The 25,890-nt window shown below is 42.7% G+C and overlaps 2 protein-coding genes across 6 annotated transcripts in view; one reads left to right on the top strand and one right to left on the bottom strand.

Annotated features, from left to right (window-relative positions):
• The window catches only part of eipr1 (EARP complex and GARP complex interacting protein 1), a 245,599-nt gene extending 220,062 nt beyond the window's left edge, over window positions 1-25,537 (bottom strand). For all 4 annotated transcript variants that reach the window (XR_014597474.1, XM_084013997.1, XM_084013998.1 and 1 more), the window contains exons 1-4: window positions 25,351-25,537; window positions 25,119-25,202; window positions 12,474-12,606; window positions 5,155-5,311 (exon numbers count right to left, since the gene is read on the bottom strand). Coding sequence is in view for 3 of the 4 variants with exons in the window: in XM_084013997.1 (XP_083870123.1) it covers window positions 5,155-5,311; window positions 12,474-12,606; window positions 25,119-25,202; window positions 25,351-25,392 (416 nt within the window). In the remaining variant the exon portion in view is untranslated. The remainder of the gene's footprint in view (window positions 1-5,154; window positions 5,312-12,473; window positions 12,607-25,118; window positions 25,203-25,350) is intronic.
• A 153-nt stretch (window positions 25,538-25,690) lies between these two features.
• trappc12 (trafficking protein particle complex subunit 12) overlaps window positions 25,691-25,890 on the top strand; it is a gene marked incomplete at its 5' end in the record, with an annotated part of 39,347 nt that continues 39,147 nt past the window's right edge. The window contains one exon of one of the 2 annotated variants that reach the window (XM_084013991.1): window positions 25,691-25,748. Coding sequence is in view for 1 of the 2 variants with exons in the window: in XM_084013990.1 (XP_083870116.1) it covers window positions 25,714-25,748 (35 nt within the window). The remainder of the gene's footprint in view (window positions 25,749-25,890) is intronic. The other variant, XM_084013990.1, reaches the window with a different exon arrangement.

Genomic DNA, 25,890 nt, shown 5'->3' with positions numbered 1-25,890 from the left:
GCAGGGCCACTTCCCTCGCTCTGTCTCTCTCTATGGCTCTTGCATCTCCGATTGTTACCCCTCTTTGCTGTGCTTTGCATCCATATGAGTTTAATCCCAGCGCCTTAAAGCCAACAGCCAACACAAACGGAGAGATTTCAGCACGGATACAGGGACACCAAGGGTGGTGTGTGTGTGTGTGTGAGAACCAGCTTTCAGTTCATTTGTCCAGAGGGAGAGCATTTTTGCAAACGGCCATTAGGCTAGCAGTGATGGTTGGGGTTGTATTACAATGTGGGTCTTTTTTTGACACAGTTTTATCACTTTGAATGGTTATGATACTAAAGTAAGATCTGGGAGCATGGCGACACTACACAACAAGAAAAATGAACAGTCCCAGATCTCAGCAACTAGTTAGATGAGTGGATTTTAATTAGGGCTGGTTCCATTTAGGATCTGGTGTTCATCACTTTGGATTTTCCCTCAAATCTGAGACTAAAAATATTGCAAACAGCAACCAGTTGTTTCCTGGGAGCTAACCGTCAGCCTTACTGGCCTGACTCCAAACACAGAGATATGAAACAGGCTTCTGGGTCCTGGTTGGTAAAATACACAGATTCACTAAGCTCGGACATCAGCGCGCACTCACACACGGCCCCGTACCGTGCCAAAGCACGACTGCCCCCCCCACCCAGTCCAAACAGGCCCAAGCACGGTTACCTCTCGTGCATATGTCATCACAGGGCCGGTCCAAGCCTTCTGGGGGCCCCAAGCAGAATTTGATTTGTGCCCCCCCTCCCCCCACCGCAGAGTCACCTGTGCTTGATGATTATTGACACAAATGTCACAATGATGTTCATTATAAATTGTATAATTTATTAATTAGATCGCGCCTTCATCTAATGACAGCTGGGATTGGCTCCAGCCCCCCCGCGACCCTGAATACAGGATAAGTGGTAGACGATGGATGGATGGATGGATGGATGAATTAGATCACATATCCTGTGATATTTATCTAAGGGGCCCCATATAGACATCATAACCCATTTTTTTTTATAAGGGGCCCTATTAAATCAGAATTATCTTTCTTTGGTGTACATACTTTGATGTTTATGTCACCTGTTCCATTAATTTAATATGTTAAAAAAACAACAACAAAAAAACACACGATTGGAACTAGTTTGCTTTTGCCTTGGGTCGGCCCTACGTCATCACGTCACATTACGAATGAAATGAATTAATATAATATATTATTTTTATCATTATTATTATAAACATAATAATAATAATAATTAAAATTCATGTCGAGAGTAAGGGCTTTTATACACTTGGGGTGTTTTTTCGAGTGATTATTTCACATATATATTGTTTCAAAATGTTTTCTTTTTAGTCATGAATGCTTTAATATTACAATCATTAATATGAAGAAGCGACGTGATCTTTTTTTCAGGTGCATTTTTCTGAGCTGTTGCACTGTGAATAAAGGCATCAACCAATCACGTTGTGCAGAACGGACATGTTCATCTTGGTTTGGAGTCCGAACCAAGATGTCAAACTTTATTAGTCCTTTCAACATTGACAAGAGGCAGCACAGACCAGCTGTATTCCTTCCAGTCTTACCTTTCACAATAAAAGCCCCGGTCATATTCACTGCCTAACTACCAGGGAAATTCACTCAGAGCATTTCACTGAAAGGAAACCCAATAAAATACGTTCAAATATAATATAAATACAAAAACATTTAACCTCAGACAGCTCTGGGTCAATAGACACAAATCTATTCTTACGTTTTATTGAACAAATGTAGCAAATCTGCATCGCTGGCAGTATGAATAGTTTTTTATGCAAAGTACTCCCAGGTGAGTGTTTTGCATTTCTGTGTAATTTATTTGTCCCGCCCCCAGTGTGTAAAGGCCTTAACAGCACATATTTTAGCAGACGTTGGCTGTCACATTGGTGGTTATAATGACACATTACATCCCATAAAAAAACAAACAAACAAAAAAACGGTTTTGTTACACATCGTTATCCTATGTGATCCTTTAATGCATCCTGAATTATGGTTTAACCAGCACCTGCTGACCCTGGAAGAAAACCCACCAGACCTGCAAACATCAGTCCAATGCCTGCATCGAGGGGGAGATGGCCAGAGGCCCTGTGATCGACTGGACGCCTCCATCACCCCAGCACGGACACTTTTTGCATGTCCAGTCACATCGCACTACAGGTTTAAAGTGGCTCGACACATACGGCCAGACATTCACTGGAGATAATCAGACAGCAATACACACGATTGCATTGTTGCATGTGTGCACAAACACACACAACCACATCCACAAACACCTCCTACCCCCTCCTGTCACACCCCACTTTAGAAAATCAACCCCGTTGCCTTTTGCGTTTTACCATTCCCTCCCAGGGCCCTGATTGGCTCAAATAGCTCCACGGGAATCGATTCGCTCAAACCAATCGAAACCAAGTGTGAGGAGAAGAAAAAGAAGAAGAAGAAATAGCCGTGGTGCACACAAAAGCAACTCAAAACATGCTTTTTCCCCGAGCTTTGTCTTTTTTGGGGGGGTTGCATTTTGCTGATATTTCCATTCAGAGCACGCTTCACAACAGGACAGAGGCTCGAATGTTTGCCCACCCAAACAATGAGGGGATTTGGAGGAAGCAGAAAGTGTTATTGTTGGTGGGAGTGGAGGGACACCAGCTACCGGATAACACACATGAAGAATGCAGGCGTCGCCGGGCAGACACGCTACAGTGCACGCAAACATGGGCAGGTGAACACACACACACACACACACACACACACAAAACAGCCTCATAATACTACGAACTTCAATCTCTTTACTCTTTGTCTGCTTACACACGCAAACATGCGCGTACACACAGGCTGGTGCATGCTGCCAGTTTATCAGAGTGAGTGGGGATAAGTGTGTGTGTGCGTGTGTGTGTGTGTATGTGTGTGTGTGGGTCATACAGAGATGGAGGAGGTGGGCAGCAGACCAAAGCCATCCATCTAGGGGAGCCAATAGTGAGCAGCATAGGCTACAGGCTTCACAGCACCGAATACACACACACACACACACACACACACACACGAACACACACGAACACACACGAACACACACGAACACACACACACACACACACACACACACACACACACACACACACACACACACACACACACACACACACACACACACACAGTGTGGTGCCCTTGTGAGGGTTACAGCTTTAAGGGTGTTAAGATGGTGGAGCCCACAGCCATCAATCTTTGCCCAGCAGCTTGCTTGACCTGCCCTCTGACACACACACACACACACACACACACACACACACACACACACACACACACACACACACACACACACACACACACACACACACACACACACACACACACAAAACACTCCACACACACCAAGTTGCACAAACAAGCAGGTCTCCGGTCTTCTTTTGTGCTCTTCTTTGTGAGCTTCTCTCCGTCTTCCTCGCTCCCTCGCCATCTTTATCTCTCCTCCGCAGACACCTGCTCCTGAATGCATCGCGCTAACTGATCGGCGCCTCTAAAAATGATAGCAATCACGAGGCAGCCGACGAACAGTGGACTAAAAAGGGGGAATGACCATTGATTTTCATTCTCGCAGGCGTGAGTTATGGCGAGGCATTGTGCACAGGGGCTCCGACTGTAAGACAAAAGGACCGCGGCCGAGACTACGATCTGAGATGTGGGCCAGTCAATAGTCTGTGCCAAAAAATAAAAACACTCATATGGAGGAGAGATAAGAGAAAGAGAGGAATCTAATGGCGTGGAGAGTGTGCGCTTTGACTCGTCCATCTGTCCTCGAGTGTGTGTTCGATGCTCACTGTAGATTCTAAATGGTTCCTATTTAGCTTGAGGATTTCTAATCCTGTTATATAAGAAACATCTTGCCTAAAATGTTTTTTTTCTGTGTTTGAGGTGAGCAAACCAAACAGCCAAGTGTCTGCCGAGGCTTTTAACAACACCGCTGAATGGAATGAGCGAGCACACTATTAAACTACACAATCGCTCTGTGTGCTGTGTGAATGAACGAATCACTGGGTTTACAGGATACGTTCACATTCTGTACATTGAGACCGTTTTCATTAATAGAAGTCCAATGTGGAATAAAAAGGAAAGGGGGCACTGTTTAGGCTCTGAATACAGAACATAACTGCAGTTAAGCTGAGTGGTCTTGATGAACGCCATTGTCTGACTAAAAGCAACACAAAAAAGGTGCAAATAGCTTTTTTTTCCCAAAAATGTGTCTATTCATTTTGAAGCATGCTTCAGTCAACTGGCTGTATACGAATAATGAAATCTAACAGTAAAGCAGTCAGTTACGTGTGTGTGTGTGTGTGTGTGTGTGTGTGTGTGTGTGTGTGCGTCCTTCGCATAGCTCTTGAACCAGTCATCTGATCTACTTCACACTTGGTGGGTGTATTGACGGGGCCCCAAGGATGTGCATTGATGACGTCTGTGTTCAATCTTGAGACAGTTTGAATAACGAACAACTTTTCTGCTGCAATGCCTACTCTCCACTTTCCAGGTGCTGCACTCAGTTGAGTCAGTTTTTCGTTGTGTCCTACAAAACTCAATTTATGGCATGTATGAATCGATTCAGGATCAAAATTCGGACACAAATTAATTCCCTCCCACCAGATATACCAACCTGATGCGTCTAACTCAGACTGCTGAAGTCAAAAGATGGCAATCGGTGCTGGGAAGTAAACCTCAACATAAATGTAGAGCTAGAAATGATGGGATCACTGTTGGTACTTTCATTAACATGACAGTTGAGTGAGGAAGTTCATTTTGCACATCGCAGGAAAGAATGTGACAAAATAAATGTCACTCAAACTCAACCGAGAGCTTTCCTTCCCTCTGACCTTTCGATGTTCTGCTCGTAAATCATCGCTGTGGTTCCACTTGACTTTTCAATGTAACTTTTGGCATCAATCAGGCCAGAACACATGCAAGGTAAAGTATAACCACCATGAGGTGCAGGTGAAAGGTGTGTTTGCGGTTTATTTGTCCCCGGCTATATTATATCCCATCCTACAAACACACACAGGAGACGACTGTGGATCAGAAGCATACTTGCAGTGGCATCACTTGTGCTGTTCCCCAGCAACACCTACCAGGCAGCATTGCTGTGGGCGCTGTCGTCTAGGTGACAGAGCAGCTCCAGGGTTTGGGGGTTGTGGGCGGAGTCGTCAGGTGACTCATGGCTTCCTGTCTCCCAATCAGAGGGCATCCGCCACACTGCCGCGCAGGACACCAACCTGCTGTCACTGGCTACACACACACACACACACACACACACACACACACACACACACACACACACACACACACACACACACACACACACACACAGAGCAGTGTTAGTGCTAATGCGGTGACGTGGATACACTTTCCTCCAAATCCACATCAGAAATGAGTTATTTTGGCACATCTACACAGAGCCAGAGCTACTAATTGGAACCAGTGGAGTTAATGTAGAATTGATATCGTAATTGGACTAAAAGTTTGGAGCGGAGGGCACAGCCAATCAGAGAGGAGAGAGAGAGAGAGAGAGAGAGAGAGAGCAGAAAGCCTAATTTCTTTTTGGTGTAGATATTGACAGTGTGTGGGCAGGCGTCGGGCTATGAAACACTGGCGTTGGGCCTATTTGTCAAATTAAAAAGCAACGTGGTGCGAGTCCACAGGCTCTTGACAACCTGCACTTGGAGTAAGTGGGCAAGCAATCATCTTGAACAAAAGCCTTTTCTTGCCCACATATTGGAGTGCGAGTGGTAGGCAGTATGGATTATGAACGTCCTTGTGTGTATACGTACAAACACACGTGTGTTGAGTGTGTGTGTGTGTGTGTGTGTGCAGCAGTGCATGGTGGGCCTTCGGAGCGTCGGCCCGGTCCAGAGTGGCTGTCATCCTGTGAACTCAAGCATGTAGCACTCTGGCTGACAGAGATCGGGAGACAGCTGTGAAAAGGAAGCGAGGGAAGAGGTCTACCCACAGTGCACTCTGCTCCGGTGTGACGTAATCTCAGACACCGGCAAAAATGTCATCACTGTCGAGATCTAAAACTCTGAATGGAACTGACCCTTCGCTAAGCGCCGCCCCCCCGCCGCTTCTCCGTCAAGCTGTCAGAGCGACCACGCAGCTACACTGTCACCAACTGAATATCATCTCATATTTGAAAAAGCCATTTCAGAGAGAAGCAGAGAGACGTGGATATGCATTTGAAGGATATATCCAGGAAGTTAAACGGATTCAGCAGTAAAAGATAGGAAGATAACGGTGGAAGTTAAAGCAACAGGTCACAGTGTAGAAGTGAACATCACATCAGCTGCTGATGGAGACGGAAGACAATGTCGTGGAAATTTAAATTAACATGAATACAACCTATAATTAGCCAATATAAAACCTTCCTATTTGTTAAATGTTAGGAGGTGAAATTGTTATGTAGAAATGCCAATATAGAATTTAAATATATTCCGTTATGAATCTGTCAATAATTATTATTTTAATGGCTTAGCATTGCATACATACATCATTACAAAGTACTTTAATACATGGCATGATAGGCCGCACTATACATTATTATAGGCCCGGTTTAATAGGCAACACAATTTATATGATATGTAATATAGGGTCATATAAGCCTTGGGGGTCCTTGGCTTGAAAAGACCTCTGCATTAAGGAACAACACTGGGAGGACTTAGCCTACTGTGCTAATGTTAGCTCCATGTTTTAAAAGGTAACATCTCTGTTGCATCGGCCCTGCTGCCCTGCTACTGTGTGTGTGTGTGTGTGTGTGTGTGTGTGTGTGTGTGTGTGTGTGTGTGTGTTGTAGGTCTGTAGGTGGCTCATCAACCTAACTGGGAACACCTGGCCAGTGTTTCCAGGTTATTTCATGCCACCTGCCCAAACGGCAGAAGGGAAGCTTCAGTTACTACAAGATCTCTTACACACAAAAATGAATTAGTTCAATCAAATAAATCGTGAACGTCACATTACATTACGATTGAAGTATGTGATGACACTCCGATGTTCATTTGTGTCGCATAAGTATAGAACTTAATCTGCCCCACCAACACCACATTAAGACCATGAGGAACACCACAGAAGAAGTCGGGCTGTGATTTGGAATTTAAAACTTTTGACATTTGGAGATTTCTGCAAGAATTGCATTTTTCTGTGATTGGATGGCTGTTCTGGAAACCCCCTTAGAAATACAATATACCATCCATCCTCTGAAAGTTCTCCGTCTCTAGTTTGTGGTCATAAAGTAACTCATTTTCTAGAGTGATGTCAAGCTTCGAAAAATGACTACACTCCAGAACGTCACCATTAAGAGCCCCGTTTCTTTGTAATGGTGGACGTAGCTCCTGTTGCATGATTTAATCAGTTTGGTTGAGAAGAGTCGTGCAGCTCCGACCGGCAGCAGCGCAGCAGAGAGGAGAGACGAACGGCGGGAGCACGCGGGGAGCAGGAATATTAATGATTCATTATCAATTTTGAATTTGAACACATCATCACAGCTAGATCAGTTAACGTTATAGAGCGCTGCAGGAACGAGTCCCGAAACCCGGATGTGAGTCAGCATTCTTTGTGGTTCCCTGGACTCGAGGTCAATGTGTTCTTTGATGCGTTTATGGTGAGATGCTTGAAATAATGTTGGCGATTAACACAAGCTTATGAGATATTACGTTTAGTTCTATGTCAGGGAATATCCCACTCGTGAATTTTGAAGTGTTTATGTTTGTGGTTGCTAACAGGTGGCTAAACAAGACGCCATGACACTCAACCTTCACACCTCGTTGTGTATAAAGCTAATAAACGGTTTTTACTTCTGGCAATTTGCATTTACACTTCAAAAATCCTAAAAGTTGGTGTTCATTCCTGTAGATTATCTTGTTGAACAAAACATGAGCTTATTTTCTGCAATAATAAAAATACAAATGGAAAAATCCCATTGACTTTTTGTTGAGGGAACTGGTGCGATGCTGGGAATGCACCACCTTATAGAGCCTTTATAGGAGTAACCCATGAGACGTGAACCTTTGTTAAAGAACTTTGATTTTTTTTTTTTTTTTACTTATTTATTTGCATTTCATAAAAATGTCTTCTTTTGAACCCAGAATATAACAGCACTTATTTCGACAGATAATATTGAATGCAAATTAAGAAAACCAATAAGGGAAACCAATTAGTTGTTCATTATAAAGAGTCTTATCTTCTTCTTTGTATACATATTGCTCTTTAATAATGAAGCAGAAGTATTCATATCACTAGAATACTGGATTAACAAAATAAATCGGTGGTTGCAGCCCTTTAAAAAACACATTGCATAACTTCCAAAGATATTTAAGACAATGTCTCCATCTCATAGTTTTTTTACTAAAATATATTTCGCTGCATTTATATCTTGGGGACAATGTTTCCTGCAGGAAAACAAATCTTTCTGCCTGTGTTGCTTTTCTCACTGGTTGGAAGGAGGCAGGACTCACCATGGATTGGGGAAGATAGAAGAGAGCATCCTGGGAAATATTCGTATAGTGTAGTATATGGGTACATATTATGGTACATATTATGGTACATATTATGGTACATATTATGTTTGACAACTGGCAACCCCACAATAGAATAAAGCTCATTTGGGTATAAAAGAAACAGAATCAGTCCCCCAATTCATCGTCTATGGAGCAGCTCCAAACGTAATACTTATGACATCACAAGTTTGAGACTTACTTCTCTGGGGGGAGAGAGAGAGAGAGAGAGAGAGAGAGAGAGAGAGAGAGAGAGAGAGAGAGAGAGAGAGAGAGAGAGAGAGAGAGAGAGAGAGAGAGAGGCTCATGTACATTAATCATGATTGAACTCTGTGAGACCAAGGAGATAATATTCTTAATTTAGGCAGTTTCCCTTTAAGGCAAGTCACGACTACAGGCAATGAACTTCCATAACATTTAGTCTTCTTTCAGATTAGTGGAAAGAAAAGATCCAAAACGTGTTTATTGTGCCATTGTTTTCTCCGAAATTCACAGAAGATTATCATTAGATGATGCCTCATTTACATATTGAACCATAGCATTTCCTCCAAACGTTTTGTAAAATGTAACACAAAGAGTTTTAAAGGGGCCCTATTATGAAAAATCGACTTTTCCATGTTTTTCAACCCTAAAATGGGTCCCTGGGGTGTCAATAAGTCCCCACAGTATCAGAAAAGACCACCATCTCCCTTTTTCACTTTCTCAGTTTGAAAGAAATCCTCCCGATAAACGAACGGTTTGCAGAATGTCCACTAAATGACGTCAGCACCGAATTTTGCTGTGCCTTATATGGGTCATCTCGGCTCATTAGAATCGCTCCACCTGTGTGGTCCCGCCCACATAATCCCCATACCTGTTGGCTGTCAGTGTGATGTACAAACCAGTGGACCAAAATGCCAAAATCAACGGAAAGCGAGTTGGCAGTCCAATTGCTGATATTTACTGGCATCGTCGGAGCATCTACGATGGAAATGTGCGCACACGCGTCCGTAAAGAGTGTTTGTGTGTGCGACGCACTTCACCGACAGGAGCTTTGACAACATGGGTCGCTACAGCTCAGGATATGCCTCTAACCTGGGGCTAAAGTTTGGATCAGCACCGACAGTCCGAGAGCCAACCACAGACTCTGAAGCGGTAAGTTACTAAATATTATGTAATATGCTGTGTTACAGTTTACCGTTGCTTTCTTAGCATTGGTGTGTTAGCATTGGCGTGTTGCGCTAAAGTTAGCATTGGCGTGTTGCGTTAAAAGCTTCCATTGTATTGATATTGAGGACCGTTAACGATACGTAGTACTGCGGGGGCCCAAACCTGTAAAATAACGCTAGACATCAGTTTGCTTGGGAACATTTTGTAGCTCGAATGCGGCAGCAAGAGCAGCTGATCTGTGTTTGTTTACACACCGATGCAAAGACGACGTCACCAAACGTTTGTTTTTGCACCGCTAACGAAGGGATTTTACGAGCTATTGGTGCGTCACAACATCAGTTATAGTGAAATAGTAACGTGTTCCACATTTCAGATGTAGTGGTAAACTCTGACTGTCTGTCTGACTGTCTGTCTGCTTACAGAGCAGCAGCTCACATCAGCGTCCCACACCGACCCAACACAGCTACTGTTGGCAGTCAGCTGTCTAGGAGGACAGGTAAAGGTGTGTAGCCTGACATGTAGCCTACTTGAGATCAGGTTTAACAGCAACTACTAGTAGTTGTGCAGATGTGTATTTCTATTATGTGATATCATGGGTTTCATTCCTCCATACAACTCTGTTACAGCTACTGTGTCCTGCAAGGACTTTGGTGGCAGCCATGGTTCCAGACCCGTTTCACAACCACTCCAATAAGGAGACCATCACAGAGAGCTCGCCTGGACCCGGTAGAGGAGGAGGATACTTCGGAGGGCAGCTCTTCCTTGACTTCAGAAGAGCTTGATATGATCCTGCAGAGTCGGCCACAAACAGTTTGCGTTTGTGTTCTGATATAACTGAATTTCAACTGCTGATTAATTTGACAATAAAGTCTTTACAGTAATTGTAAAATGTGTCATGGTTAATATTACTGAAGTAATGGTCAGGAAGACTGCATAATATGTTGCATAGAGGGATTTATTTTTATAAAACACAATTGATAAACAAACAACAGACTGCTGTATTCCTCTTACGTGTAAAGCACCATAACCAGCTGTATATATATTTCATGCGTTTTGGAGAGAGAACATTCAGGCAGATGGTTCCAACCAGGATGTCCCACCATGCAAGCCTCTTCCTCCTCCAGCTGCTGCATCCGTCTTCTTACCTAGTGTGAATCATGATAATCGTCATGTTATGTGAATAATAATCTCAACAGACAACTTGGTGTAACAAAGTAACATTACCTGTGGTGTCTCCATGCAGCAGACGTGTTCGGTGTCTGAAGGCCCACTTAGTCACCTAGATGAATATAGTACAGAATTTGAGCATTTCAACAACAAATCTTGTTAATATGGTAACCTGACTGACTTTGCTGACAAGCTGAGGTGTAAACCTCATGTTTGAATTTTGTAACAGTAAGTTTAGCACATAATGTTGAGATGGAGCACAATCACGTTTATAAAACACAGCACACAGCCTATAATTCACAATTCAGCACATAATTCTGGAGGACGACATGATACTGACCAAATCCTGTTGCTTGTATATCTTTATGTGTAGAGGATGACGTTTTTAATCCCGTTAATGTGATGTAAACAAACTGCCTGCATACAGGATGCTGTTTTCATTGGGTTTTCATCCGTTTAAATATAATGTTCCCCATTTGGAAAACATGCAACAATGAACTGTCAACAACACGGCACTACTAACGATATTAATTGTTGCCGAAAATAGCTCACAGATACGTTACTTATAGAGCGAAGAACGCAGCATTAGCGTCATTGTGGCTAGCGCTAGCTACGCTAACACATCGAGTTACCGTCCAAAACGTTACACAGACATGTTAACTAACCATCCAGGTTCGTCCTGCTGCATCCGCGGCGTCGGAACTTCTACAGGAGCCGGTCCTGGTTCTGGGTCGGAGTCCGGTTCGAAGTGGTACGGCTGGACCGCTGTTAGTTTGTAGCGTAGAACCATAACCATGGCAACAAGCTGGACGCGGACAGCATGGGGCGGAGAGACACAACCACTTCCTCAGTAGGAGCGGGGTCAGGGGTCATCTCATTAGCATAAGGCTACACCCCGACAGAATCACCCGTTTGAAAAAGTGGGGTAAAAAAGCTGAAAATGAGGAGTGTGATCCACTCCGAAATACATGTTCCGAATGTTTTTTCCAGTTGAGGAATTCAAAGACCAGGTTTGGAGACATCAATAACTTATATTAACTTGTGGAAAAATAGCATAATAGGGCCCCTTTAATTATATACCTCCCAGATATGCAACTGCATCTGTTCAAAACTGGGATAAATCTGCTATCATGTCAAAGCATGAATTCTAATTGAGCCATTGGTGCTTGAATCTGGTTCCTATTGTTTTAAACACGGGGTCAAAGTCGATGTCATGTATCAAAATGTGAATGTAAGGACGCCATGCCTCATCTAAACTATTCCACATGGTTAAGGCGTTACTTTTGGCGAGCCCAGGTTTTACTGCCTCCATCTGGACCGCCACACCTGATACTTAGCGCCGGAAACCTTTGTGAAGTTACAAAACTTTACACGATGATGTGCATCCGACCTTCAAGAGGTTTACTCCTGCCTGACTTCATCATGTCCACGCGTTATTGATCACTCGTTAAAGACGGATTACATGTTATGATTCTCAACTGAACTGCATGAGGTCATTATGTGGAAGAGACAAACAAAGCAAAAAAAGAGAGAAAAACAGAGAGATGATGCATAAAGAGCCGGAGACAGAAGGAAACAGTGGGACTCACTTTTGTTATAGCAGGTGGTAAGCACAGCCTTATCTGCAGGACTGGCGCCAATGTGCCATATCTCCCCAGCTTGGTGCAGAAGGACATTCTTATTAATGATGTTATTCTCATCATCAAAGTCAATGATGTGGATCTGGAAGAAAAGCAGAGACAGGGAGACGTGTTGAGGCTGAGGCTGGAGTTGAAACACTGCAGGCGCCTCCCTCCTCACACAACCGCCGCAGTTCAAAGCTGATCCCCCCCTCCCAAAGAAGAAGGTTTCCTCTTTTTTAATATGACAGGAAACGTAATTTCAAGGCAGGCGTCGCTTTGGTTCTTTTTCCCCCTCTGTCAACTTCACACGGCTGAAGACTTTTCATCTTGATTTGGCCTTTAAAGCGATGATTAAGGCACTTTAAGCAGGATTCATGGGAGTTCTGCGTAACACGTGATGGAGAAAAACACAGGAAAAAGGAAACCGATAAAATCCATCTTTTATTTTGTTTGTTTGCTTTATAAAATAGAAATGGCCCTGGTAAAAGGTACTTGGGATGAGGTGCATTATCCAAAAGATCTTTTCTGTGAGGGGCTTTGACAAAAAAGACATTTATTGTAACAAACCTTTGGCAGCAGCTGATCATTTAGCTTCAGTGTACTCTAAAGTCACAGGTGTAGTTTTGATCTATAGTGTGTTCAGACAGGCAGCACCACGATAGAAAACCTTTCCTTCCTGCAGGATGAGAACAATGTAACTTTTCTGGCATTGCCACGCATCGTCCACTCTTCAGTCTCAGCAGCTGGATTCGACGGCCAACCTCACAGTCGGTTATGAATCTGGTTATGAATCAAAGGATCATTCCATTCTGGATATATGGGGGCGCTGAATATCTTAATAAATATCTATTTTCTGAGCTCATTTAATGTTAATGCTGTCAAGTCAATCATTCGAAGCAAACCACCAAACAAAAATGCGTTACGCAAACCCTGCAGTTCCATCTTCCTCCAGATATGATATGATATTTTGCCTGGGTGTTTTTGGAGAAAGAATAAAAAACATTTTCATATCTAAGGCCGTTACAGTCTTGGATATTATTATTTTTGCAAGATGTAATCCTTGTCATGGTGCACCAACACAACAGCCATTTACCAGCATGAAGTGACTGGATAAGTACCAGGCATCACTCCAGTGAGTGTGATGTGCTTTTTGAACCAAGCATTTTCAGGTTCCTGAGCTTTATTACTGTATATTAATATTATATAACAAAATAATAATGCTTTGATCTGTAACTAAACCTGTTTGTGCTCAAGAGCTGATAATAATCCATCCATCGTCTACCGCTTATCCTGTATTCAGGGTCGCCAGTCTATCACATGCAAACTCCACACAGAAGGAACCCGGGCCGACCCGGGAATCGAACCCGGGACCCTCTTGCTGTCAGGCAAGAGTGCTACTCACTACACCACCGTGCAGCCCGCTGATAATAATATTAAACATAATAATAAACATCCCTCGGCTACAATGAAGTAAACTTTGAAGAGGCTTGAATCACAGTGTCATGTTGATTCTAAGGTGATCAGCCTTGGGTTTGTTTGACCCGTCCATCCACCCGTCCTCGCCTCCTCCCTATGCAGATGGAGCTGTACTTGGTACACTGGTGCGTATCACAGACACCAAAGGGTGCCATGTGCATCGGTATCAGATCCCGAGGGCTGTGACAAAATATTGGTATTTGAAGACCTGGGAATAAGATCTGTTGATGGTCTAGTGTTATCACACGTTCCTATTGATGCAGACTTTGGTTCCCTTAAAAGGCAAAGCGGTACTGTATACACCTCACGCAACCTCACAAATAATCCAAACTCTCCATTTAAAGGTTGTGTAGCTAATTTTGAGATTTGGACTTTGACTGCATCGCTGAATCGAAAAAGCCCCGCCTCCTTCATTCAGACCTCTTTTCAAAGCCCCTCCCCCAGAAATGAGTGTTTGAGATCGGCAGAGTGCTCGTAATCAGGAAGTAAGCATCGACAGACAGGTACACCGTCCAATTATTTTATCCGGCCCAACGTCTTTGATTGGACGGGGTTTTACAGTCCTTACAGTACATTTTTAGAAACATTTTATGTCAGAGCATGTCATTTATTCCTTGCCATCGGTATGTTACGAGGATTTCAAGTAACATAACAGAAAGTGTTTCTGAATAGATTCACCTACTCTACTCTCTGCCTTCTCTGCAGCTCCAACCTTGAAGGCAGAGAATCACCTACTCTGCCTTCAAGGTTGGAGCTGCAGCCAGGAGGCGGTTAGCTTAGCTTATATATATATATATATATATATACATATATTTCCCCTTCTGTCTTTATGCCAACCATGTCCTGACTCTTGCTGCATACTTGTCCATAGGACAGGAGAACATCAATGTCCTCATTTAACATGCATTTCCCATAATGCTTTATACTATAACCTTAAAGCCTCGGTTATAATGCATCCACGGACAACTGCAGACACCACGGACACACAGTTTTTATGTTTATACTGTCCACTTGGCTGATATGTTCCACACTTGGACAGTAGATTGTTAGACGAACACTTGTATCACCACAAATTGCTGGTACGCAGACATCCACACAGACATCCACACAGACATCCACACAGAAAAACCCTTGGTTTGGTCACGGCTGTAGAGCCGGGTCGTGTATGACATTTGCATTTTTAAAATATATAATTCAGAGAAGATGTGGGAACATTTTTAAAAGGGTGGACAGTATCTGTGTCCTATTTTGTCCCATCACTTTCAAGCTGTTCAGCAAATAAGTGCTCAGTTTTGAATAACTGATGTTAAAACCTTGAAGTACACATCACCAATAGTATTTGGGATAGGCATGAATACCAGGCTGACATTGAGAACTCTTGTGTTGGCGGGTGACGAACATGAACATGTATGCTTAATATGTGTTATTCCATAAAAGGATGTAATAGGGCTGGCTATAAACTTCTTTCTGCAGAAAGTCATACTCTTCTTTTCTTGTTTCTTGATGAGCGATTTTTTGTACGAGTTTTTTACTTAACCAAAGGTCTTGTAGTAATGATTCTTGTGTTAAGACGATATTCAAAGGGGACACATCATGAAGAAGTCACTACAGTGTTAGCACACACACATTTGGGTATCCAGAGCATCTAGCAACCCACAAACTGAAATAAGATAATGCAGTCAGTGAAAACATGTGATTCAACCATAGACGGTATGATAAAGGTGAACGTTGTCATCGTGGCAATGCCCATTGGTTTTTGGACTCAAGTTTTTTTTTCAAGTTTGGCATTTTGGTTGTCTCCATCTTGGATTTGTGGGAGTGACCAAGATGAGCATAGATGGGTCTGACAAAGACGAGCAGCAGAGCGGCACCCCGAACAACCTTACTGGATCTGGATCCATCTGGATTCTGGTGTGATGGCTTCATAATTCAAGGTCAACTTTATAAACTGAGAGTTAAAGTCATCTTAGTTGGTAACTGCATTGGTAGCGATGGTAGCAACACCGTGGTACTGATGCCGTGGTGGCAACCTGTCAATCAGCAGTTAGCCCCGCCCCCTAAAGCATCCCCTGCTTTATGGTCTATTGGACTCTAAATTGACCATATTTGACTAAATGAACATCATGCTGGAGGAGTCTCCCCCTGATGTCCAGCAGAGAGGATGCAAATTTAAGGCACTTCAGTAGGGCTTCACTTTTCAGAATCGGAGGTTGTTGCCTGGATTCAACAAGCCATTCAGGCTGACTGGTTCTTCCAGAAGGGAATCTTAAAAGAGACGGAGCGTTTCAGACAGTGGGCGTCTACAGATGTATTCAGACAGTCAGTATTAGAACAGTGAAGCATGCAAACATGTTCTAGTAGAAACCCAGAATACAAGTAGCACCTCAAAATGAGCATGATATGTGCCCTTTTAGTTGCATACCAAGAACTAATTAACAGATAAGCCATGAGGCACCAGTCATACTTACAGGGTTCCTTACCCTACCTTAACCTGTTAAACTGACGCATGGCCTGCACTTGAAAGCACCACAACAGCTGTCTAGACTTTACAGCACACAAGTTCAACAAACAAACTAAACTTTTATCCATAAGAAGTTAATAGAAACTCCTCCTCACTGAGGTCTTTTATTAGATGGAAATCTATTCTATGAGGGCCCTCAATTGAATGCAGGTCAGGGCCTACAATGCAGTAAAACAGTGAGGGTCTCAAGGTTTGATCAGACAATTAATGGCGGTTTCTCCCATAAGAGAGACACTTACAGCACCTTGGGGGACCGTTAATGGGGTTGCACTGGACAATAACTCCTGCAAGGCACTTCCACTCCCCTTCCCTGTACTACTTTTACAGGCTGAAAAGAGGATGAAAGGAGGGGGTGTGAGGAGGAGGAGGAGAAGAGCATCGTAGCGGCGGCATCCTTCAGCCTCCTCAAAGTCAGCTCGGCGGCTATTAACCTTGGGTTGGACTGCATCGAGCAAAAAATTATTAGGCAAAGTTATAATTTTATGGTGGTGGGGGAGCGGTACAAATAAATTCAGGCTGGCGGGACAGGGTAATTGGAGGGCCTAGTAATAGGGTCCCCCCGAATGAACCCAGGTGTGAGGGGAGAGAGAAGTTCCAGCCCTCCTCCCCCAGGTGATTTATCCCTCATTCTTCCGGGCTTGGGGAGTGACTCATAGCCTTCAGCCACTTGGGCACTCAGCCCAGCGCTTTTAATTATGTGCCGATGGTGGGAGGAATCGAGGAAGGGAAGGGGAGAGGAGGGAGACTGGGAAGAGGGGGTAAGGGAGGGATAAAGCCAAGCTGGCTCGTGGCCCCCACTTCAGGGGCCTCTCCGCTAAAGCTCTTTAGCCGCACAGATGACAGTAAGCAGGGCGGAGGAGTAGCGAGCGGGTGAGAGGTGCCAAGCTCGGGCGCTTTATCTCGTTAGCAGCCTTAAATGCCATGCCGACGTGCCCTCCTATTTGTCATTCCAGCTATTGGTCTCAGAGGGATTTGAGAGGTGCTCTGCGAGTTAAGAGAGACATTTCCACCCTGCATTATGCTTAATGGGAGGTGGAGAGGCCAGCAGGCTTATGGATACAGCAGAAGCTATCAGGGCTGAAATGCCCATCGAAAAAACATTTTTCACATTGCAAGTTCAAACTTAGACGAACCGAGCCAACCAATGTTGGCCGGCAAAGTTATTCAGAGTGGAAAAGACAATGAGATTCATGAATAAAACGGACCGCGCTGACTGAACCTGCGATTCAAATGTCTCAAAGAACATAACCTAAAATATGAATAATGATCCCTATTGGATTGTACAGCTTTGAATGCTCTCTGACACAACGCTGTCAGAAAACAAAGTACAAGTCAGTCAAGTATATCTCTTTTACAGTTTAAAAGCACACAATGAGTAAAACATAATAACTTAAATGAACAATACGGTATCAGCAATGAGTAACAGCACACAAGTACTACTTGTAAGTATGGAGATTATTAGTGATTAATAATAGGAGGCAACCTCTCGCCTCACCAAACATTAGGCAAGCAGACCTTTATGGCTTTTCAGAGAACAAAGAAAATAATTTTAGTTTGTTAGCAAAAGAAATACAGTTATTTTCATTAACTTCGCTTTCAAAGTTGTACAACATGTCATGCAACCAGATCGAAAGACAAACGTCTTGTTCCTCTGAGCCTGTTCCTCCTGACTGCCTCCTGGATCGACTTCAAAGTGTCTTTGGCACATCTCTGTAGTCTTCAATCAAATCAATCATCGCCAACCGCTTAACCCGGGGTCCTGTCGCCGGGGCAACAGCTCCAGCAGGGGACCCCAAACTTCCCTTTCCCTGTCTCTGTATTCTTGACACAATTTATCATACAAGTGGGGACAGTGGCGTGGAATTTGGGACGGAAATCAGACACAACAAGACATAGGTGAGTGTATGGCTATGGAGGCACTGACAGGATTTTGACTGTGTCCAAAAGCTCTAAATTGCTTGAAATGCACATACAGCGGTTACAGCTGATAATGGCGTCCCGACCAACGACAGTACAGATCGACTACCATTAGCTAGCCAGTGGGCCAACATGCACTAAGGGTGCACTACACCAACCGTACCCCACCCAGGCACGCCTGAGGCTAAAGTCTGGACTGTTTGGCCAGTGTGAGTGCTCCGTACAGCACTTCCGAGGCACGGTACGGATCGATTGGCCCTGGTGTGAGGGCGCCCTAAAAAGGTCAGGTTATGTAAACAAAGCTCTTGCAAACAATGTTATGAACAGCCACGCTAAAAGGCAAGATGTCATATAAATAGGGGGGATTCTGTTTAAATATCAGTGTACAGTTTCAGTCTCTCCAGGAAGACATTCACGGTATTACTCATATGTTCACATTTAATTGGACATACAATGGAATTAACAAAGGAGAGCTGAAAGAGAAGTTCAAAATCACTCTTCTCCCCTCGGCACAGCTGGCCAATCACAGCAGGAAATGGGTGTGAATGTCGCATTGTAAGTTAGAAGTTATTCTCTAATTACTGTCAACTTCTGTGACATCACAACTGCAGAGTCTACAGTGGCCTTAAAGATGTGATGGAATGAAAATTGCCTTTTCAACCCGCCACCTTAATAGTAAGAGGTGTGTGGAGTCAGTCCTCAGTAGCTCTGTATCGAGGGGCATTCTAAGCCCGCCCACTTTTAGTCCAATCAATTGTGAAGGATTTGTTTCAAATCCCTCAAATATTTGGTTTCCGTGGAGATACTCAAAGTAGTAAAGTACAGAAGCTAAAGTTTCATTGGGACTTTAAGGCAAATAGACCGATGAATGAATGAGCAATAAGCACCTTCATTACCACGTAAATCTAATAACTAAGATTAGCCCGACAGCCCGGTTGAAGAGTTTGCCTCTGGTCGTCCTGAGTTTCAGGTCTGTGCTCACACCAGAATGGTGGAAAGTGTCAGGAGGAGTATATTAAGCTACTGATAGAGTGTAATAAGAAATCACACGGATCGAGGAGGATGCATTGTCACCACTCCCAACAAGCTCTGCGTTAGACTCGCTACACAAGACTTGGATTGAACCACGTCTGTAATCAGTGCCAGACCGTTTTCACACTGAAGTCTGCCAGAAAAATAGGCTCCTTTTTTTTTTCAAGGCAGAAATATATCTGTGTGTCTCTTTCTCACACACACACACACACACACACACACACACACTCTCTGAGAGCTAATTATCTCTCCCCCGTTTAGAGCCAACTGTTTCTGTCATCTGTCTCTGTAATGACCTCTGCAAGATGTGCATGCACACACACCCCAATCTCTCACAAACACACTCACAGCACATACACCTCAGCAACACACAGCCTTCAGCAGGGAAACCAAGCACACAACGCGGATGGTCTACTATTAAGGAGAACACTAGCAGTAGATGTTTGGGAGTTAGCCTGAGGCTGCTTCTATACCTGCAGTCCAAACGTAGTGATGAATTGATTATCAGCTGACACAAAATGAATTCACAAGAATTATGTTCACCAATAAAGACAGAAGGAGGCACACGCGGGAGCTCAACCAATGGCACACTAGCAATAAGTGTGGTAGGTTTTTCTCTCATTTGCATGTCAACAACCTCTTTTGCATTCTGTTATTACTAAGTTTGATTGACCCCCCCCCCCCCCCCCCCCCTCACTTCCGTGAAGACCCGCCCTACTCTGTCTCTGATTGGCTAGTACTTAGTGCCTTCTGCAAATGATTTGTTGGTAAGTAGGTTGGAAGGTTCATAATTTCAACTCAGATGTGGCAGCCTTCTTGTTTTATGTGATATATATATATATATATATATATATATATATATATATATATATATTGTGCCTATAGGGATGGAATACAATTATAGGGATTTAAATGTTGATGTGGTGTCATAATTAAACTTGATGTTTAACTTAATGTCGATAACTGCTGATTAACAGGGACATTTAAAAATGGCACTTCATATCAAAAAAGGCCTCGAGACGGACCACTGAGAATTAGTATTTAATTTGAAGTATTTAATTTTTTCTTATCATATTCAAGCAAACACCATGAAACATTTGCTGGTTCCAACTTCTCAAATGTGAGAATTAACCGCTTTACCTTGTCTTTTATTCTAGGACCATTTTTCACTGCTTTGTCATGTTTTATAGAGCAAACAATTAAGTAAGACAATAACAGCGGTTGAATTGTTTTATCTTCCAAAAATGCCACAGGCGTCAGATTTGATGTGCCGTTTCCAGCTTCTCAAATGTGACAACTTGCTGTTTTCTCTGGTTTCTATTAGTCTTTGGGTTGTAGACTGTTGTTTGGACAAAATAAACCAAACAATGACGTCAACTTGCAATATATTCGGACATTTTATGATAAGCAATTCATTAAGTTAAAGCTGCAACCAAAAATTACCATGATTAATCAGTTGATTCTCTTTTTTACTAAATTGTTTGCTCTATAGCTGCTGAAAGAAAGTTCACAAATCCCAAGGTGACATAGTTTCATCCTTCTTTACGCCAAGTAAGATATTCAAAAGCAACAAATCAGAGAAAAGCAGGAGACTCTGACTTTTAAGAGGCTGGAAGAAGAAAATATTCAGCATTTTATGGATCAATTTTAAAAACTGATTATCAAAATGTTGGGAAATAACTTATCTAATATATCTTATTCATCGATCTTATTTTTTATGCACTGGATTGATAACTCAGAAATGTTTATTTCCAATTATCAATCCAGAAAATGTCTTATTTATGTTTAGTTTTCTAAAGAACACAATTAACATAACCGATTATTCGTTTTAATAGTGAGTGCAGATCTTTTCATGAACCTCAGAACTACAGATTGAGGAAGTCCTTGAGAAACAAAGTATCCATGAGGAGGAGTATATTATTATATATTACCATATTTATGCTCACATAACTCAAGAAAACGAAAGTGCCTCAAAGAATCCTGATCATTTTGGCTCTTTTGGTTTCATTTAAGCAATTGTAACCACTTGTTTTACAATTTACAGGAATAAGCCCTATTGTATGACTTGCTTACCCTTTCTCCACTCAAATCCTGCCTTGAACAAAGTTAAAGGTGACTCAACTGTTGGATCTTAGATTGAGGTCTAAGGTTTTAGGTCAAAATGAAGTGTTTAACATCTTCAAACTTCCTCCAGCTCAGTGATGACTGGCACTCCTTTTCAATTGGCCCCTCCAACGTCACGTTACCATGTTGGCCGATGTCAGGCACTCTTGCAAAAATGTAAGAATCCTCTCCGACTCTCATTTAAATTGCAAACTCAAATGCAATGCAACAGGTTATTTGGTCGTGCTCCTAGCAGTTAACAGATATTCCAAACCAAGTCAGTCTGCCTCTGATCGGAGAAAGTTATTCATTTCATTCATCCATCCATTTGTTATTTCATTGATTTCATGCTGTCTTCTCACTCTATGTGTGAAAAATATGTTTTTAAATATGCAGCTTTATATTTATTTATACACAACCTCTATGTTGGCTTTATACTTGAGATCATAACATCTGAAATATAAAGGCTAATTCCATCCACTTTGCCAAACTATAAACTATAAACCTAATATGTTTTGTCTACTGTCTGCTCATGAGAAAAAACTCATTTGCAGCAAAAGGAATCAAACTAAGTTCAAACCCTTTGCAGCAGTCCTTTGTGAGTCCTTTGAACATAATCTAGGCACAAAGAGGTAAAGCGATTGTTTTTAGTCTCAAATTAATCATCATGTGTTTTGGGCATAACATGAATTAAACTAATCAGAGTGTCATCTCCCACCTTTTAAAGCCAGGTGGGCCTGCATCTGGCACATTGCTATTTAATGGCTAATTGGACAAATTGAAGAAGCAAACATTTTCCAGCAGTGTAAATGTAGATTTTAAAAGGCTAAACTCTAACTAAAAAAATATGGATTGAAGCAGAATATTAACATAATGGATTAAATCGTGCAAATTTTGGAAATGATCACATTTATTGTTTTTAAATTAAAGTGGAATTTACAACACTCAGTTATTGGAAATGTATCGTACAAGTTAGAAACAATCCTATGCAGCAACCACGAGAATATAATTCTACAAATATTAATACTACTAGTCTAACCTCATTTATATCTGCAACTGTGCAGAAATACTGGCTTTAAGCGATAAAAAAGAACTCTGCATATTCAAATGTTGAATGAATACCAACGTTATGAATGCAGCTCAAAGCCTCCAACTATTCGCAGGCCAAGGCAATAGAATTATCTTATTGATGAGTTTCATATTTGGTTTACTGATTAAGACGGCACTCCGTTTAGGAAAAGAGATCACATGACTCCTGTATAAGCTTCTCAGCACTGGCTGCCTGTAAAATCCAGCATTTAAAATCCTCCTCACCTACAAAGCCCCAACGGTCAAAACATCATATCTCAAAGAGCTTGTAATAACGCCACAAGAACAACGTGCTCACAGATCGTGTTCCTCGGGTCTCCAAAAATAGAATTGGAGTCTCAGCTTTGAAGCTCCCCTCCTCTGGAATCGACTCCCAATTTCATTCTGCAGAGACACCTCCCCACATTCAGGACTTTTTAATAACGCTCATAGTGAGGGCTGGCTCAGGCTTGTCTTAGACCAGCCCTTAGTTAAGCTGCTATAGACCTAGCCTGCCGGGGGACTTCCTCTGATACACCGATCTCTCTCCTCCTCCCCCTCTCCATCTGGATCATGCATGTCCCATTAATGCTGGTTACTGACTTCTCTGAGCTTTTTCTCCTCTGCCATTACTGTGACATCTGCTATTACCACTCTCATTACATGTATCGTTTCTGTCACATGGATCGACTAAGTTGTCATTTTTCTTGTTTATTCTGGACACATGACATCTATGGCACGCTGTCCATCCGTGGAGAGGGATCGCTACTCAGCTGCTTTCTTCCTTTTCCCCTCCTGTTAAAAGGGTTTGTAGGGAGGTGGAGTCAGTGGAGGGTCCTCGGACAGAGGATGTCCTACCCACTACAGATTGTAAAGCCCTCTGAGGCACATTAGTGATTTGGGGCTGTATTAATACAAGCGATTTAATTAAATTGACTATTTCACTGTTGATGAGGGGTGCTGAATCCGAAGCCTGAACTGAGCCTCTGTTATACTCCAAACAGACTCGTACAGACAGCTGTGGACATCACAGGCACATCGTAGCTCTGTTTGTACTGTCCACCTGGAGGATGCAGAGAGATCTCTACACTACCACTTGTAGCGCAGCGCCAGCTTTGTCCACACAGTCACAACAGATTGGTGGTACACAGATGTCTGCACAGAACCTATGCGTACTATAATGGGCGACATTTATGCCATGTGGCCCCTAGCTTACCCTCTCATTCTCATGGGTGTGTAAAGTATAACTTTGGCTTTACGCACAGGCTTGCTGCCGGCATGATGCATAGAGAAGGCCTGTAAATACTGATGTAGCCTCCATCTACACTCACACACACAGATGCAAGGAGAGGCTGAGTGCAGACAGAGGCGTATCACTTGAACTCATCATGAATCATGTGTTCAGGAAGCCTCTGAGTGTGTGAACAGGAGGATGTTGTTGTTACTTTCAACAGCCCCAGACGATTCCACCATAATGGTGGAAAGGAGAGTCAAAATATGTTGCGAACCGGAGCGTTTACATAGAACATTGTTTGTCTCCGTTTAGATAGCGACCCGGCTTTGCTGAATGAGTGAGTCTATGGACTCGTTGGTTGTGACGTATTCAGTGAGCGTTGGGAATCTGATTAGCCCGATGCATCAAAACAACTAGGAAAGGTGAACTTTTCACCTCGGGTGCTCGGAGGGTTTAGATACAGAGCTGTATCGACTCCCCTCTGATGCGGCTCTGTGACGTCCTCCATTGCGTCTCAGAGGCGGAATATTCTGTTACGCCTTTCCGCCTTGACGAGCGTTTAGACCGGGGCGGAATAACTAGCTTGGATGAAAATGGCTGCGTCCTTCTCAAACTAACAGTGACAGTTGCACTGTGTGCTACTTTGCACCAGGTTAAAGATAGAGCCCTTAATATTGGGGATTTTTTGCATCCTGTGTGCTGTTATTGGCTGGAGCTTACACCATGGTGTCTTGTCAATGCTCTTGGCTGACGCCCATAAACGTCACACGCAGCAACATGAGTAAAAATGTGAAAATACAGACAGAGGGCTGCGTCTCTGCAGATATAGACACCACCACACACTTCTCCTGGATCATAAGTGCTGATTGAGAGGGATTATTGTTGTATCTAACTGTAAATTATTTTTATGAAAATGCTGCATATTATACCTTTAACCTACGAGTATACTTTACATTTTCTATATGGTATGGTCCTTTCCATTTTATATAATTACTGAGCAGATACAGCAACATGTCATCATCCTTCAAGAGGAAGTGATGGGTGATGTGGCAGTGACAGCAGGATACAATGTTTTTCCTATTATTATTATTATTATTATTATTATTATTATTATTATTATTATCAGAAGACAAAACCTTTGTAATAAAATTATGGGGACCCAAACTAACATTATTAACTAAATGAGTAGTAATCAACTTCCTCCCATCGGACATTAAATGATACGATGAACATGATGTCATGAACTCTTTGTTTTTCCTACCTGGTTGTCAAATTTCAGCGACTGTGTGCCCACAATGAAACGAATGGCGTCGGTCTCAGCTGTCTGGGCAGTAAGTGCTCGCGCCTGCAAAGAACATACAATATAAAATGGAAATAAATACTTGCTCTCCTCTATGCAGACTAACAGTGACATAGAGTATCTACGAAGTGCTAGTAAGTGACAGAACATAGTGAGCTAGCTTAGTTAAACAGTAATGAATTATAAACAGTACCTGGAATTCGAGACCATAAATGACAGGAGCGTCGTCCTCCATGTTTCAGTCTGCTGCCAGAGATAGAGATGTCTAATGCTGTTTTTCCCCTTTAAACGTCGTCTCACGATAACAAGAAGAAAGAAGAAGAAGAAGAAGAAATACTATAACTGTGCAACGTACTGCACAAACACAACACACTCAGTGACCGCACTTCCGCGATTTAAAAACGACGTGTGTGCGTAAAATACGTAACATTAGTCGTACAACGTTGTATACGCTTTTTAAAATACGTAAGAGAGGTCAAGAATAGTAAAACAAACTATGGCATGAAATTTGTCCACTCTGGCATACCGTACATGTAGCTGTACCTTGGAGATGCACATGCGCACTAGAGTTCTATCTGTCAGTGCAGGAAGGTAAGAAATATAATCGTGTTTGTGTTTGTTTTTTAATTTGTCCGTGTTTGCTGGTGATTGTAGATAGTGTGATAGTATGTGTCGTGGCTTTTAAACATGGACTGGTGTTTGTCAAGCGAATGTTTTACGTTCAACCAGCTGC

Source organism: Eutrigla gurnardus, assembly GCF_963514095.1.
Source record: "Eutrigla gurnardus genome assembly, chromosome: 7".
NCBI lineage: Eukaryota > Metazoa > Chordata > Actinopteri > Perciformes > Triglidae > Eutrigla > Eutrigla gurnardus.
The sequence above is the reverse complement of the archived record's forward strand: the minus strand, read 5'-3'. Positions and strand labels throughout refer to the sequence as shown.